The sequence below is a fragment of the Mustela nivalis genome (genome assembly GCF_964662115.1).
Source record: "Mustela nivalis genome assembly, chromosome: 4".
Taxonomy (NCBI): domain Eukaryota; kingdom Metazoa; phylum Chordata; class Mammalia; order Carnivora; family Mustelidae; genus Mustela; species Mustela nivalis.
The window spans coordinates 123,552,271-123,568,389 of NC_139023.1; the positions used below are offsets into that span (position 1 = coordinate 123,552,271).

Below are 16,119 nucleotides of genomic sequence, written 5' to 3' on the forward strand. Positions count from 1 at the left end.
CTGGTTGGTTTTATTATTATTATTATTATTATTTTATATATAGGCATATAGTCTATATACATGAGATTGGTGGTGTTCATGAACTGAAGGACACACAGTTTAGGAAGGTATTTGTTAAGCTTCTACTTAACATGCTCTGGGCATTACACCACTTGTTTCTGGACACATTTTGAGACCGTATAGCATAGTGGTTATGTCTGCAGGGTTTACAGTGGAAATACACTTACCTGCTGTATGACCTTGAACAAACTAAACTATCTATCTGCGTGTCTCCATCTGACACATGCAGGTACATGGGGCAAGTACCTTTGTCAACGTTATTATGAGAGTTAAATGAACTAATATGTGAAAATACCTTATAGTTGTTTCTGGAACATAACAAGTGCTCAATATTTGTTAACATTATTTATCATTAATGCTCCCAATCCCTGGGACACCTGGGTGGCTCAGTTGGTTAAGCCGGTTAAGCCGCTTTCTGCTCAGCTCACGGTCCTGGGATGGAGCCCTGTATCAGGGTTCTTGCTGGACGGGGAGCGTCCTTTTCTTTCTGACTGCTGCTGCTACCCCTGCTTGTGCTCTCTCTCTCTCTGACAAATACACAAATATAAATCTTAGAGAAAAAAAAATCCTCCCAATCCCCATTATGTCACGACCAGAAAATGGTAACATGGATTCGAGTCCAGATCCATTAGACTCCCAAGTCCTTGCTAATTCCTACTACGAGAAGAGGGATAAAAAGCACACGAGCATGTCTTGTTAACAAAATGTAAGACATTTGTTAGTGTCTGAACATAGGGAGACAAATTAAAATCACTAGTTAATGTAGAAGAAAGCACCTTGACGTTGGGTATTTGGGCACCTAGGTCTTTGTGTAACCCAGTGGATTATTCTGGCTATCAAGTCCCTCATTTGTGAAAGCAGAAGCTACGAGATGGAGGTTCTTTCCAGTCCTATTATTCTGAGTCTATTAGTCAACAGACTAAGTTCCTAAAGCCGTTTTTATTTTCTTTGCCATTTAAACTCATGCAATATCTTCAAAGGAAGCAAAATTCAAGGCGTGTATGTAGAATAACGCACAACCGTACCTGTGAAAGTTGGTTTTACACAAGCATAATACCTGGTTCTTCAGCTCCGACACTGTCATTTCTCACCCAAACTGATTAGGGGTGGAATCAGGCCTATTACTAAGTCTCCCCCGATTTAGCCCATTCTCCTAGGCATTTAAACCATTTAACTTTCATGTGTCTAGTCTTATTTGCAAATCCGCCTGTTCAGCCTCATAGCTCCCCCTCCTCCTCCGCCTTTATTAAAAAATGGTGTAAACTAGGAGTTTAAGACTTGAAAACTCCGTCAAAAGAGAAGAATCATGACAATATATCCATATTTTCCCCGAAGTAAAAGAAGTATGTCAAAATCGTAGCCTTCGTTTTTGAACACCTTAACAAACACCTTAACAGATTTTTAACACCTTAACAGAATTCTCGACACCTTAACAAAATTTTCTTTCGGCATCATTACATGTACGACCACCCCCTAAAACTTGCTCTCCTAATTCCAATTGGTTAAAGTGCTTGTCGCTCCACGCGCTTTTAGTCCCCTCAGAGAGCCTCATTCAGATGAAAACCGTGGTCCCTCCCACTCTCCCCTCCCTGTCTCCTCCCCGGGGCTGGTCACTGATTGGTTGAGGTTCCACTCCTCGTGGGGAGGTCTAGACCACTGCGCGCAGCGCCTGCTGGGAGACAAACCGAGGCGCGAGGACCGCGCGAGCTCCTCCGCGTGGGCTCCCCTCCCCCTGCGGCGACTTCCGCTCTGACCGACTGGTCCCCGAAACGGTGGCGGCGGTTTGTGGTCGTTGGTCCCAGGGATTTAGGACCAACATTTGAAGGCCAGAAGGGGTGAGGATGGGATGGGGACAGCGGGGTCACTGTCAAACCGCTGGTAACGGCTGGAGACCCTGCCTCCCAGCCGCAAAAGGCCCTGTCCGACACACTGTCACGCCAAATGCGCAGTGGGGACCCACGCCCCGCTGGAGGCGGTGTCTGCCGGATTCGCCGTTCTCACTCCCCTGCCCCGTCGAGCCTCGGGAGAGCTAGTGTCAGAGGCTGGGCTTCCTGGCCCCAGAGGGCATCTTTGACTGGATAACTCCCGCTGTCCCTCTTTGCGCCGCGTGGTACGAGGCGTCTGGTTCCCAGTTCCCCGGGCCGTCGGGGGGGCCCCTCGGCGGCTCCCTCCGCCCCCCGGCGCCCTTCCCTCTTTCTGCCTTATTTCCGCTCTCCCCCGCCGCCTTCCGGCTGCTTCCCACCTGCTGCCCTCCATGTTCTCCTAACCCCGCGTCCGTCGACCGCCACACGTCAAGGGTGTCCGGCCGTTGTCGCGCTCGCGCGTTCCCCTCTAGAGGACGACGTCCGGGGCGTCCCGACTGCTGGGTGAGATTTGGCAATCCGGTCGTTTTCACGGAGTTCTGGGGATGAGCCTCGAACTTTCCTCTGCCTTTGACTCTTTCTCTTTATTCCCCAAGTGCTCTCTTGTGTGTAGGGGTTTGAACAGCGAAAGGTTGCGGGTGTGCGGGCAAGATAACTGACCCCCTACCACCCCCCGGCCCCCGACTCGCGCCGCAGGCCGCCACGGACGGTAATACTCGCAATGGTATCTGTGTTTCCTAACGTCAAGTAGTTTCGATTACAAACTTTTTAGCGTCTTTTCTTTGGAGTCCTGGAAGGACCACGAAACCTGGAGTCCGGAGATCCGGGCTTTAATCGTGGCGTTGATGCGAATTCTGAGATCCTTGGGAAGCCAGGACCAGTGAATTGGGGCACCAGTTTCCTCCTCTGTGAATTTGGTTAATGTTGAAGTTTCTTTTAAGCTCTCCCTTTCTATTCTTGACAAGTAATTTTATAGCCTTTATAATATACGATGATTGTAACACAGGCCGATATTGCCGATGGAATATCGGGAGGAGCTTTTCAAGACTCGGCTTCTCTTTACAGATCTGTTCCACTTTGTGCTTGAGAAGGGCGTCAGAGTCAGGAAGCAGGATATGTTGAGTGTATAAGTACACTAATATATAAATAACATACCCACTGTTGGTAGGATTTTCCTTACATGAATAATAGGAAGATATTTTCATTTCAGGAATCACTACAATGTATAGTTGCGCCTTTGGACAAACTTCAGTTCAGAGATTTTCAGAATTAAAGCTCCTCAGCTGTAATGATTGACTTCTTTCCAGGGTACATATCTAAAGGTTTCTTCTTAAAAATTTGTTTTTTTTTTTTTTTTGCACCTATATGCCATAATAGACATAAAGATCTGTTAGAGCTGCAATTAGCAGCGCCTTAATTTCTGTTTAAGGGACTGCTTATTTGCTAATTTTCACTTTAGAGGGTGGAGTATTGGACTTGAGCATTATTGCCAAAGATTATAATACATATCAACGTCTGGAATATACATGTGTAATATTGGATGTATTATGAGTTAACAATTATAAGAATATGCCGAATTTATGGGCTGAAATTAAGCCTCATATTTTTAATGCTGTCATTTTTGTTGTTAGGAAACAGACATGTTTTAAGGAGGGTTTGTAACTATAAATGAAATAATTGTAAAATCTGTCTGGATTTGTATATTAATACTGGGTTGTGTCTTATTTTATTTTACTATCTTATCATTGGTAAAGCAAAAACAAAAAAAATTGAGGAAAGAAAATGTGATCTCTATGTTCAAACTGTCACATTTTGGATGAAAACTTTTAGAAAAACTTATGTAAGGAGTAGCAGTGTATTAGGTAGTGGCATACAAGAATTTTGGTTGTATTGTGGACATCTTTATCCTAAATTCCGAGAATTTTGTGTTCAACACAGTATTTAAAAAATTTATTGTTAATTATAAATTAAAAACTGTACTGCCCTCCACAGTATTACTAAAAGTTGTGAAACACCTAGTGCCAACGCTTTTTATACATTATATATTTAACTTCCAGAAATAAAAATGTGTCCTCATATTTTAATAAAAATAACTTAAAATGGAATTGAATTGATCCATCTATACCTTTTTACTCTGAAATACTGTTAGACTTCTAAATCCATACACTTTTGAGTAATCCTTCTCAGTTTCCAACCATGTGGAAAACAGTGCAGTCTGTTAATAAAATGAGCTGCCAGTAAAAAACTTTCATTGACTTGGCCTCTGTGGTCTAAGCATACCATACTCAATTGAACTAACAAATCAGGAATTTAAATACCATGTAATTTAAGGAATGCCATAAAGATCTAATGTGATTTCTATAAAAGCATTTTGATACCTTAAAAATTAATGTTTTCTTCACTATTCACATTTTAAAAATCATAGTAAAATTTATAAAATGTTCATTTTCTTTTTTTTTTTTTTAAAATATTTAATTTATTTATTTGTCAGAGAGAGAGGGAGAGAGAGCGAGCACAGGCTGACAGAATGGCAGACAGAGGCAGAGGGAGAAACAGGCTTCCTGCCAAGCAAGGAGCCCGATGTGGGACTCGATCCCAGGACGCCAGGACGCTGGGATCATGACCTGAGCTGAAGGCAGCGGCTTAACCCACTGAGCCACCCAGGCGTCCTATAAAATGTTCATTTTCACTTGATAAATTTTTACTGTAATTCATAAAATGAAGTTTCAACTTAAGTAGTTTAAATGTGGCTGACACAGATTTCTTTAGATAAATGATTAATTTTCATGTATATTTTGCTAAAATAGTGCTAGTTATTTTTTGGTTAATATCTATTTTGAAAGGCAGTATGAATTTGAAAATTTATATTTTTGTCAACTTATTAAGGATGCTTAAAATTAATGAGGATAAAGTTAGCAGTTAAAGCTAAAGGCTTGATTTGAACTGTTAGTTGAATACCTATCCTGTGATTGGTTATGCCATGTGGCTGTCTACTTTATAGCTCAGAGGATTTTTTTCTTTAACTTTTCTTCTAATTTTACTTTTGAAACTGAGCTGGGGAGGAATCTTTGAAAGTTCAAAATTCAGGAAAAAAATTTATCCATGAAAACTAGAGTTTATATGTGATAAAATAACTTTTATAACAACTTTTAATCTGCTGTCCCTGCTCTTTTTTTTTTTTTTTTTTGCTGTTTATGTCAAGAACCTCCTTCCTTTACTCAGATTCCTTGGGTCAGCAAGACTAATTGAGCCTAGAAGCTTCAGTTGGTATGTCAGTTTGGTTATGATATATAGGACTGCTATGCTTTCTTGGAATTTTGGTAATTCTCAGATTGATTCTGGAATATTTTATAATAAATATAAAGACATGATATGCCTGTTTTAGATTTGATTTTTAATTCTCTTGTTGAGGTTCTTAAATTCTGGCTTTTTTTAGAAATGTATTTTGTTAAATTAAGTATGGTATTAAAGTTAGATATTTTTAGATTTTTGCATTAGCTATGTGTATATATTACTTGTGTTGTGGAGGCTTTAGGAAAAAGCATATATTCCTTTCCTTTTTAAAAAAAATTATTTGGGAGAGAGGGAGAGCAGAGTGAGAGAGAGAGAGAGTGCACACACACAAAAGTTGAGGAGAGGAGCAGAAGGAGAAGCAGATACCCCACCGAGCTCAAGACTCAGTCCCAGAACCCAGGGATCATGACCTGAGCCAAAGGCAGACATTAACTGAGCCACCCAGGTGCCCCTTTCTAAAGAGAGGGTGAGACAAAAAAAAAAAAAAAAAAAAAAGGTGAGATTAGTGACTCTCTTGTATGTCTTATACTTATGTAATTTTAAGTTTTTAAGATATTTTGGTTGAGATTTCTTTAATGTATGAAGTCCAGCATAGTTTTCTAGTTGTTATCTATTGAAAAGAGTCTTTAATGTGTAGACTGAGCAATTTCAACATGACACGCTAGATATCTTTAAAAATAGAACTTTAGAGACATGAATTGTCCCAAAATATATATCTGTAAGTAATTGCTGGGGTGGGTTTTATTGCACACATCAGCCATTTACAGTAAGCTGTGAGTTACAGAAAAACAAAACAAAACTGTGTATTAATTAAATTCTACATCTTGGGTAGAATGGAAGCAGAAGGTATATTTACCAGTTGTTTTTATAGCAGTAAATAGATATGTAAGGTAGCATATTAAACTAGTGGCATGTTTAAAATATATAAATCTCATATTTGCCACTTCTCCACATTGTATCAACGTAATCTCTTTAGTGTAATGGACCAGCGTAGTGTCCCACGGGGTGGGCCATCTTAAGTTTATAAATGTCTGAAGGTTTGAGCCACAGGTCTTTTCGGTTACTAGTTTTGTGACCTTAAGCAAGTCTAATATTCTCTTAGTAGAAAATCTTCAAGGATGGTATAATGTCAAAACCTGGTAAAAACAATCTTAAATGGAGAAAGGTAGCTTTATTATTTTTTAAAAAATGTTTCTTCAGAATATCACATATACTTGTTCTTCAAATGTAAACACATTTTAAATCAAGCTAAAGGCTTGATTTGAACTGTTACTTGAATAATCAGTCTCATTACAAGGATGACAGAATGTCGACTATTTAAAAAGACAGTGTAGAAGGTTCCTGAGTGGCTCAGTGTGTTAAGCCTCTGCCTTTGGCTCAGGTCATGATCTCAGGGTTCTGGGATAGAGGCCCGCATCAGCTCTCTGCTCAGCGGGGAGTCAGCCCCCCCCCCACCCCTCTGCCTGCCTCTCTGCCTACTTGTGATATCTCTCTCTCTGTGTCAAGTAAATAAATAACATAAAAAAAAAGTGTAGAATCATTTTTCACTGGTCTAACCAGGACAGTTTTTAAATATTTTCTGATTATATTTGGAAAGATTGTTCTTAATTAAGCATGAAAATAAGAAAGTTATGTCTTGGGACGCCTGGGTGGCTCAGTTGGTTAAGCAGCTGCCTTCGGCTCAGGTCATGATCCCAGCGTCCTGGGATCGAGTCCCGCATCGGGCTCCTTGCTCCACGGAGAGCCTGCTTCTCCCTCTCACTCTGCCTTCCACTCTGTCTGCCTGTGCTCGCTCTCTCTCTCTCTCTGATAAAAAAAAAAAAAAAGAAAAAAGAAAGTTATGTCTTGGGGATGCCTGGATGGCTTAGTCGGTTAAGTGTCTGACTCTGGATTTCAGCTCATGATTTTGTGGCCATGCTGGTTGTGGCACCTGCTTAGGATTCTTTGTCTCCTTCTCCCTCTCTTCTCTCCTGCCTCTCACTCTCTCTTTAAAAAAAAGTTATGTCTTGGAAAAGGAGGTTAAGTTAGGCCATATCGTAGATGGGACACAAGTGGGTAAAAGGTCAGAGGGGAAGTTAAGAAATTGTGGGTTGAATCTAATATGATGGAATTCAGTATGGCTTTAAAATCCAATTACTTTGACATAGGCTAAGAAAGATTTGGGTATTTTGTTGACAGTATGCTTGATTTGAAACATCAATGCCATGCAGCTATATAGAACACTAACACATCTTTCTCTGTAATTTTGGCCACTATGCTTTTAAAGAAAAAAGAGTCAGGATAGTGAGGGAACATGAAACTGTTTGTGTAAAGAGTAGTTAAGGCAGCATTTTCTAAATAATTTCAGAGAAAGTTAATAGAAGTAGTAAGGTCGTGTAGGGTGGAAGGAAGTAGGGTATTGTGTTGAAATAGGAGTTATAGCTGAAAGATTTGTTTTAACTGAAAGTTTTCATGGCCTTAAATACACTGATTTTCATTGTGATACTCTTAAAAGAGTGGTATAGTGATTCTCAGATGTATTTAGGTATGGAACACATTTTTGAGGGCTGTTAATTGCTCCTGGAATAGTATTCTAAGGGATACCATTTTAGGAAATGTTGGGTTTAAGGAACTGATAATATTTAGCTTGAAGTAAAGGAAAATCATTTTTCAAATGCAGTTCCATGAAAGAGGCATGTTCAGTTTGGCCAGAAGGGTATTATGAAGATCTATATATGAAAGTTACAAGGAAGAAATTCTGATCTATTATAAGGAGGAACTTTTCTTCAAGAGTTGACCAAAGTTAAATTGTTTTAAAGAACAGTGAGTTTCCTATAAGAATTCAAGAATAAAATAGGTGACTGCTTTGCCCTAATTTTGTAAAGAGATGCAAACATCAGGTGGGTGATAGAATGAGATAATTTTTAGGATCTCTAAAAAATCTGACATTATTTATTAGAGTTTTTCCAAGAGGTTTTTTTTTGTTGACTTCTCCCCCCTCTAAGTTAATACAGGTGTTTTTTTTTCTTTTTAATGGTATAGTTTTTCAAGAGGCATGAGTAACTGAATAGTTGTTACAGTTGTATTTAAAAAAAAAAGATTGATGTGAAAAAAATTTGGATTTAGATACTGGTTTTGCAATTTATATGATTTCAGGCGAATCACATAACTTCTCAGAGATCTCAGATTATTAAATATCTAAAATGGAGGTAGTCTAAAGTAGAGCTTGGAGCCCAACATTTAGGCAGACAGGTCTCTGATTTGAGTATCTACCCTACCAGTTTGTGGACACTATAACTTTATCTTAGTCTCAGTTTATTTTTGAAATAAAATAGAATAATACCTCACAGGGTAATGAAATGATGTTTATAAAGTGTCTGACATGCAGGGTATATAAGGTGCTAAATTAAATGAATGCAGAAATAAACATAAAATGGAATTTCCTAGATTAGGAATGTAAAGGTAAATGTAAAGTAACCCGTCAAAGATCTGACTAAGCACAGAATTCAGGTCTTCTCTCGCCCAAGTCTATTATTTCTAATTAAATTGCAATAATCCCATCCTTTCTGTCTTATTCACTGAATGGTAATCACATACCAGGGAGTGTACCTGGTGGTAGAGATTTGGAAATGAAAGGCTAGACTCTGGCTATTTGGTAAAATTTAGGGGAGAGGGAGGTAGAAGGGATTGACAGACCAGCACTCTCAGATGGGTTCTGTGATGATAGTACAAATAGAGGAATACTTATTTAGCATTGAGACGGGAGGGTCACGGGGTGGTTTTCCTAAAGGATATTAGGAATGGGAAAGGCAAAGAGAGTGAGAAAGGACTGTGGGAACAGGCTATACAAAGGCTGGCACATTTGACAAATTGCAAAAAGGTAGGTATTGTTGTTCACATATATTAAGAAATGAAATTGGAGAAGTAGACTGGGCCAGATTATGAAAGGACTTTTAAAAGTGACCTTTTGTTTTTCTTTCTTTCTTTTTTAAAGATTTATTTATTTATTGCAGTGAGGGGAAGGAGGAGAGGAAGAGGGAGAGATTCAAGCAAGACTCTTCACTGAGTGCAGAGCCCAAGATGCTGCGCTTGATCTCAGGACTCTGAGATCAGACCTGAGCTGAAACCAAAGTTGAATGCTTAATTGACTGTGACACCTAGGCAACACTATGGCTTTTTAAAGAGTTTAGATTTTATATTTAAGGAAGAGTGGAAACCCTCAAAAAGGCTTCTTGCTTTTAATACAAGTAGTACATGTTTTTGGCAGTCACAGAAAAGTGAAAATTAGAGTACTCTGACTCCTCATTCCTACTTACCAGTGATAATTACTGTTTAAATGTCTTGTAAATATTTCTAAAATTTTTTTATGCTTCTACAAACGTGTGAATGTATATGTAAATATCTTTAAACAAAATATTTCGGTTGGTAAACCAGTAAACATCTTGTTTTCCAATGTAATTTTTTAAAGATTTTTATTTATTTATTTGTCAGACAGAGATCACAAGTAGGCAGAGAAGGCAGGCAGAGAGAGGAAGGGAAGCAGGCTCCCTGCTGAGCAGAGAACCCAATGCAGGGCTCGATCCCAGAACCCTGGGATCATGACCTGAGCCGAAGGCAGAGGCTTTAACCCACTGAGCCACTCAGGTGCCACCCTCATATATTTCTTAGTATTTTTCCATATCAGTACATACAAATCTGACATTCTCTAACAGTTACATAATATTCCATTATGTAGTTATACCATAATTTTTAAATATTTTATTCGCAGACAACTAGCTATTTTTTTAGATTTTTTTGTCTTTTTTTTAAAGATTTTATTTATTTACTTGAGAGAGAGAGATGCTTAACCAAGTGAGTCACTCAGGGCCCTTCCCGATTTTTGCTTTTACATACCTTGTTTCAGCTCACATATTTTTGCATACTTGTGAAACTATATCTGTAGGTTAATTTTTTAGTGATTACTAAGTTTATAAACACTTTAGATTTTGATAAATATTAGCAAATTTCCATCTAAAAAGATAATTCCAATTAAATACATGCCTCTTAACAGTATATGAAGTCCTATGAGGATTTTTCTGAATTTTCTGTAGATTCTTCATTCAACAAATAATTCTTCAGCACCTACTATGTACCAAACACTGTAATGGATAGCAGGCTAATTGTTCAAGGCATATGGAGTCTCTGCCCTTAGATGCAGCCCAGAGTTAAAACCATAGGAAGTCCATAGGTGGTGTTTGGTCTGTACAGTGTTTGTTACTGTTTATATATTTGATATAATTTTCAGTTTTTTGTTTGGTTTATTTTTGGTTTTTTTGAGTATGCAATACTCTGTTTTCAAGGAACCATGTTTGAATACTTCCACTTGGCAGGAAGTTACCTTCTGTGGCAGTCCTTTCTAACTTAGCACAGTTCTGTCTGCTAAGTAGAAAGTTATATTACTCTCTGTCCCCAGCACCAGACATTCGTGATTGTAATTCTGCCCCTTAGGGTCATCATGACTGAAAGTCCAGTAAAGTGACTTGGACATAGAAAACATTTAATAACGGTATAGAGAATTGAACTGAATTTTGAGAATTTGACTCATTAAGTTTTGAATTGGAATTTAGAACTAATATATAACCAGGACTGTTTGAACATGATTTTCTACCAGATTACTTTTTAGTCATGTCATTTTTATGTCTGTTGAGTATCACACATGTAAATGCAATGACGTTTATGTAGCTTAGCAATATTTTACTTTATTTTTTATTGAAGTATAACATATAGTATTATGTTAGTTTCAGGTGTACAGTATAGTGACTAAACAGTTCTGAGCATTTTCAGTGCTTATCTCAGTGTACTCTTAATCTTCCTCATCTGTTTCACCTACCACCCACCCATATCCCTTTTGGCAGCCACTAGGTTTCTCTGTAAGAGTTTGTTTTGAGGATTTTTGGGGGTTTCTGTTTTGTCTCTTTTGTTGTCTGTCCATTTGGTTTTATTTCTTAAATTCCACGTATGAGTGAAATCTTACGGTTATTTGTATTTCTCTGACTCACTTGGCTGGCTTAGCGTAATACCCTCTAGGTTCATCCATGTTGTCACAAATGGCACAACTTCATTCTTTTTTTATGGCTGAATATATTGCACTATATGGAATATGCCACTTCTTCTTTATCCATTCATTTATCAGTGGACACTTAGGTTGCTTCCATTTCTTGGTCTTTATAAATAATGCTGCAGTGAACATAGGGGCACATACATCTTTTTAAATTAGTGTTCTCTTGTTCTTTGGGTAAATACCCAGTAGTGGAATTACTGGATAATATGGCAATTCTATTTTTAATTTTTTGAGGAACCTCCATAGTGTTTCCCATGGTGGCTGTACCAAATGCATTCCCACCAGTTCTGCAGTTTAGTAGGTAAAAGTAGCTCTTTGGTTCTCAAATTAAAAAAATTTTGAGTCACATAAAAATCTGCAGATTTCTGGCTCCCCTCCTGAAAAACTGGAAAATTTGGCATAACTGGGAGACTGGATTTGATCATGATAACAATTTGCTAGAATTTTGTAGCCCTTTTCAGATGGTGCTTAACACTTCTTAGAGTCTTATCCTTGGCCTTTCTGCTTATCTAACATTTCTTCCCAGGGACTTGTAGGCATTTGAATTGGTCATTTAGTGGATACAAAAACTTAACATGTGCAAAACTGAACTCTGTTTCTACCCCTAAAGTCTGTTTGTTTTCCTCATCTTTCTGCTTCTCATGGCCTAGGCCAATACTTGGGTGTTATCCTTGACTTCTCTGTTTATCTCACAACCCATATCCAGTCTGTCAGTGAATTCTGTTGGATATATTTTAAAAATATATCTCATATCAGAGACTCCTTCTTTTCTTCTTTTTCCCTTCACCAGCCTCTCTGGTCCATTCTGCCATTTTCTGCACCTGAATTTTAGTTGTAGTCTTCTCATTAGTCTCCCTGTTTCTACTTTTTGCTTTCCATTTTTGTTGTTGTTGTTAAAGGTTTAATTTTTAAGTAAACTCTACACCTAGTGTGGGGCTCGAACTCAGAACCTGAGATCAAGAGTTGCATGCTCTACCAACTGAGCCAACCAGGCATACCACCTCTTTTCACTTTCCAAAACGATAGCCAAAAGACCCTTTTGAAAGGAAAGATCCTATTACTCCTGTGTTCAGGAACCTATGGTGGCTCCTCATTTAACTCAGAATAAAAGTTAAAGTCCTTTGTGACCTGACTTACAAGGTCTGTGTGTCACGTGACAGCTTGTTATCTCTTTGACCTCCTCTCCTACTATTCTTATCACACCCCCCACCGTCTTACCATACCAGTTCCCTTGCCTGTACCTTTTGTGTGCCATGCACACTTGTACCTTGTACCTTTGTCTTCGTTTTTCTATTTGTGTGCAGTGCTTTTCCCAAATACCTGCATAGGTTTCTTAATTTTTTGCTCAAATGTTATCTTCTCATTGAGGTCAGTAGTAGTTATCCTATTTAAAATTATACCCTCTCTTCTATCAGTTCCTTCCATGAGTCCTATCCCTGTCTGTCCCCTGCAACACTACTACCTTTCACATATATTCCTTCCTTATTACTTTCATTATCAGAATTTTGGTCTTTTATTTACTGATGTATCCCAGACATAAGGAATAGTATCCACATACAATTGGTGCTCAACAAACATTTGTTGGACAAGTGAATGAATCCTGAGTTTGCAATCCCTGGTCTGCAGTTTGTGCTTTTCTTATTATTTTATTAGTCAATTTATTAGACAATAATACTTATTAGAAGTTAGTTTTATTTATTGTTGCATATTAATTAGATAGTAAATACATTTATAGTGTTTATATGAAAATAGTTTTCAGCCCTTAATACTTAATCCTGGTAAGAACGCTGTGAGGTAGAAACTATTATTATCCACTTTTTTTTTTTAAGATTTTATTTATTTATTTGACAGACATATCACAAGTAGGCAGAGAGGCAGACAGAGAGAGAGAGAGAGAGGAGGAAGCAGGCTCCCTGCTAAGCAGAGAGCCCAATACAGGTCTTGATCCCAGGACCCTGGGATCATGATCTGAGCCGAAGGCTGAGGCTTTAAACCACTGAGCCACCCAGATGCCCTATTATTATCCATTTTTTAAAAAAAGATTTTATTTATTTATTTGACAGAGATCACAAGTAGGCAGAGAGGCAGGCAGAGAGAGAGGAAGGAAGCAGGCTCCCTGCTGAGCAGAGAGCCCGATGTGGGGCTTGATCCCAAGACTCTGGGACCATGACCTGAGCCGAAAGCAGAGGCTTTAACCCACTGAGCCACCCAGGTGCCCCTATTATCCATTTTTTAAGGACAAGTAAACTGAAGACCAAAGTCAGAGCTAGTAAGGGAAAAGCCAGGATTTACATTTAAGCAATTATTTAGGTACTTGAATTTGTTCTTTAATTTATCACACCATTCTGCTCATCTTTATTTTAAATAAACCTTAAATGTATGTGTTGCAGATAATTTTTCCCTGTTTAAAATTTTCTATCTTGATTTTGCTTTTTTGCCCTCCAAAATAGTTTAATATTTATGTAGTAAAAATAATAGAGTAATATTTTCCTTTGAGGCTTGTTTATTTTTTTGAAGGTCCTTTTTGTTTCTAAGATTCCCCTTAGTGTTTTGATTTGTAGTCAAAGCTTAAGATGATCAGATACACATTTTATATCACCTTGATGGCATTGTGGAGATTTTGTTTGAAGGGCGTAAGACTAAAACCTGGAACAACAGTTAGGAGCCTAGTACTTACCCAGTACGAAATAAATTGAGGACGGACTGTGGGGATGGATAGGAAGAGATTGATTTCAAGATATATTCATAGGTAAAATATGCAGGTCTTTGTGACTGATTAGCTGTGAATCAAAGGAAGACTACATTAGCTTACAAGTTGCTGGTTTTAAGTTTGGAGGAGAGGGAGTATGTTTGTTGTAATGCCGTTTATTGGTTGAATGGATGAATTGATGGGAGATATAAAACAGGAAGGAATATAAACAGGTTTGGAAGATAAAGTGGTACTCACTTTTGGATATGTTGAATTCAGGATGCCTACTGAATACCTAATTTTCTTTCCCTTTTTTTAGAGAGAGAACACTAGTGGGGGTGGGGGAGGGTCAGAGGGAGAGAGAGAATCCCAAGCAGACTCCTTGCTGAGCATGGAACCTGATGAGGGGCTCTATCTTAGGACCCTGAGATCATGACCTGAGGCGAAATCAAGAGTCAGACCCTTAACCAATGGAGCCTGAGTATCTCATTTTCAGTACATTCATTCGGCAGTTTGGTAAATGAATCTTAGCTTCCTGAAGAAAACTGGGCTACTAAGTTGAAGGAATAAGGTAGATGGCAGGGAGAAAATATATGGGTTTATGAGCTACTTTCCTGCCTTGTTTTCTTCAGAATTACTTCATTGAATAAAATATAATAGCTCGCAAAGAGCTTTAAAGACTGAAAAGTTTGTATGTCTGTTATATGTGTGATATTAATGTGTTTGTAGCTATATTCATCACTCAGAAAACTTCAGCTATTTTACAATTAGGAGGGATTCTAGAAGTCACCTGACTTAGGTATATGAATTCATAATTTCTGAATATTCCACTTGCATAAAAGTCAGTTTGGATACTTTGTTTTTTGAGGGGCGTTTAAGGTAAAATTGTGGCAAAAGGGCATTTTCTTGGCAGGAGGGGATATTGAGATCAGGAAGACCTCGTATTGAATTCTTTCTGTGCCACTTTCTGGCCCCATGATCTTGGATAATTTATCTTTCTTAGCCTCAGTTTTTTCATCTGTGGAAATAATTGTCTTTTAGCAAGGTTGAGACTCCCTTTTAGTAGTTTTAGAAGCTAGAGATAATGTATACATGTTTTCTTGTGTTTATAATAGGCTACTAAATAAACGGAACCTCTTCTGATTTTTGTTTTCAACCTGTTTCTATCCAGTGTCATACTTTTGTTCTGAAATCAGTTACTGTAAAGATAAGTATCTGGATTCTAAGCTAGAGTTATTTGCAGATGTTTAATGGTTCTAAAGGTTCCAATATATGCATAAAATTAGTATTCATGTTTATGTCCAAAAAATGAGTTTAGAGGTTTTTAACAACAGTTAGCTAACTTAATATCCATGAAAGCTATGAGATAGGCAGTGTATTTTCTGCATTTTAAAGGTGAGAAAATTAAGTTACAGAAGGGCTAAGTAAGTTAAAATTATAGCTAGTTGAGTGCAAAAGGATTTGAATCTAGGCAGTCTGGCTTCAGAACCACAGTCTACTAAGTACTAGGGAGTAAAACTGCAGTGACAGTTTTCACTTACTCTAGAGCCATAATTCTTTGGTAATGTCTTCTCCATTCCCACCCTCTGTCCACTGTAGAGATGCTAATGCTCTTCCCTAGGTTTGTGTCTGCCACAGCACAACTCCTCTGCCCCAATCTTTGAGTAAATGCAAGATGTTTCTGAGAACAGCAAAAACAAAAGCACTGTGGGTATGTGAAAAAATAAGATGAGCTGCCCTCTATATTTATCAAAACTAACCTTTAATTAAGCCTCAGGTGATTCTAACAAGACTTGTACTTCATTGCCCCATTTAATCCTAACAGCGGCTTTGCAATAACTTGTATTGGTATTCTCATTTTATAGTGAGTAGAGAGAAAATAAGCTGACCAATTTGCACAGCTATAAAGTGGCAGAGCTAAGTCAAATTGAGGTGCTCTGGCTAAAAGTTTTGTACTTTTTTAAATGCTGTGCTGTGGTTTGGTTTCCATTTATAATAAAAGTTCTGTTGAAAGTCAAAAATGGCTTGCTCAGTGCAAGATTTTAGTTTTTTTTTTTAAGAGAACCTTTTTTTTATTTTTAAGATTTTATTTATTTGTCAGAGAGGGAAAGAGAGAGAGAGGGTACAAGCAGGGG

General features: G+C 38.1%; 1 protein-coding gene across 16 annotated transcripts in view; it reads left to right on the forward strand.

Annotated features, from left to right (window-relative positions):
- Positions 1-1,731: 1,731 nt before the first annotated feature.
- Positions 1,732-16,119, forward strand: part of RBM46 (RNA binding motif protein 46) — a 52,125-nt gene continuing 37,737 nt past the window's right edge. For 4 of the 16 annotated variants that reach the window (XM_082727664.1, XM_082727666.1, XM_082727667.1 and 1 more), the window contains exons 1-4: positions 1,733-1,895; positions 3,133-3,230; positions 5,125-5,189; positions 15,606-15,695. In XM_082727664.1, the coding sequence (XP_082583790.1) occupies positions 15,653-15,695 (43 nt within the window). In that variant the 5' untranslated portion in view covers positions 1,733-1,895; positions 3,133-3,230; positions 5,125-5,189; positions 15,606-15,652. Of the gene's footprint in view, positions 1,896-1,932; positions 2,427-3,132; positions 3,231-5,124; positions 5,190-15,567; positions 15,696-16,119 lie in introns of those variants that run through there. The other 12 variants (XM_082727677.1, XM_082727678.1, XM_082727679.1 and 9 more) reach the window with 8 other exon arrangements.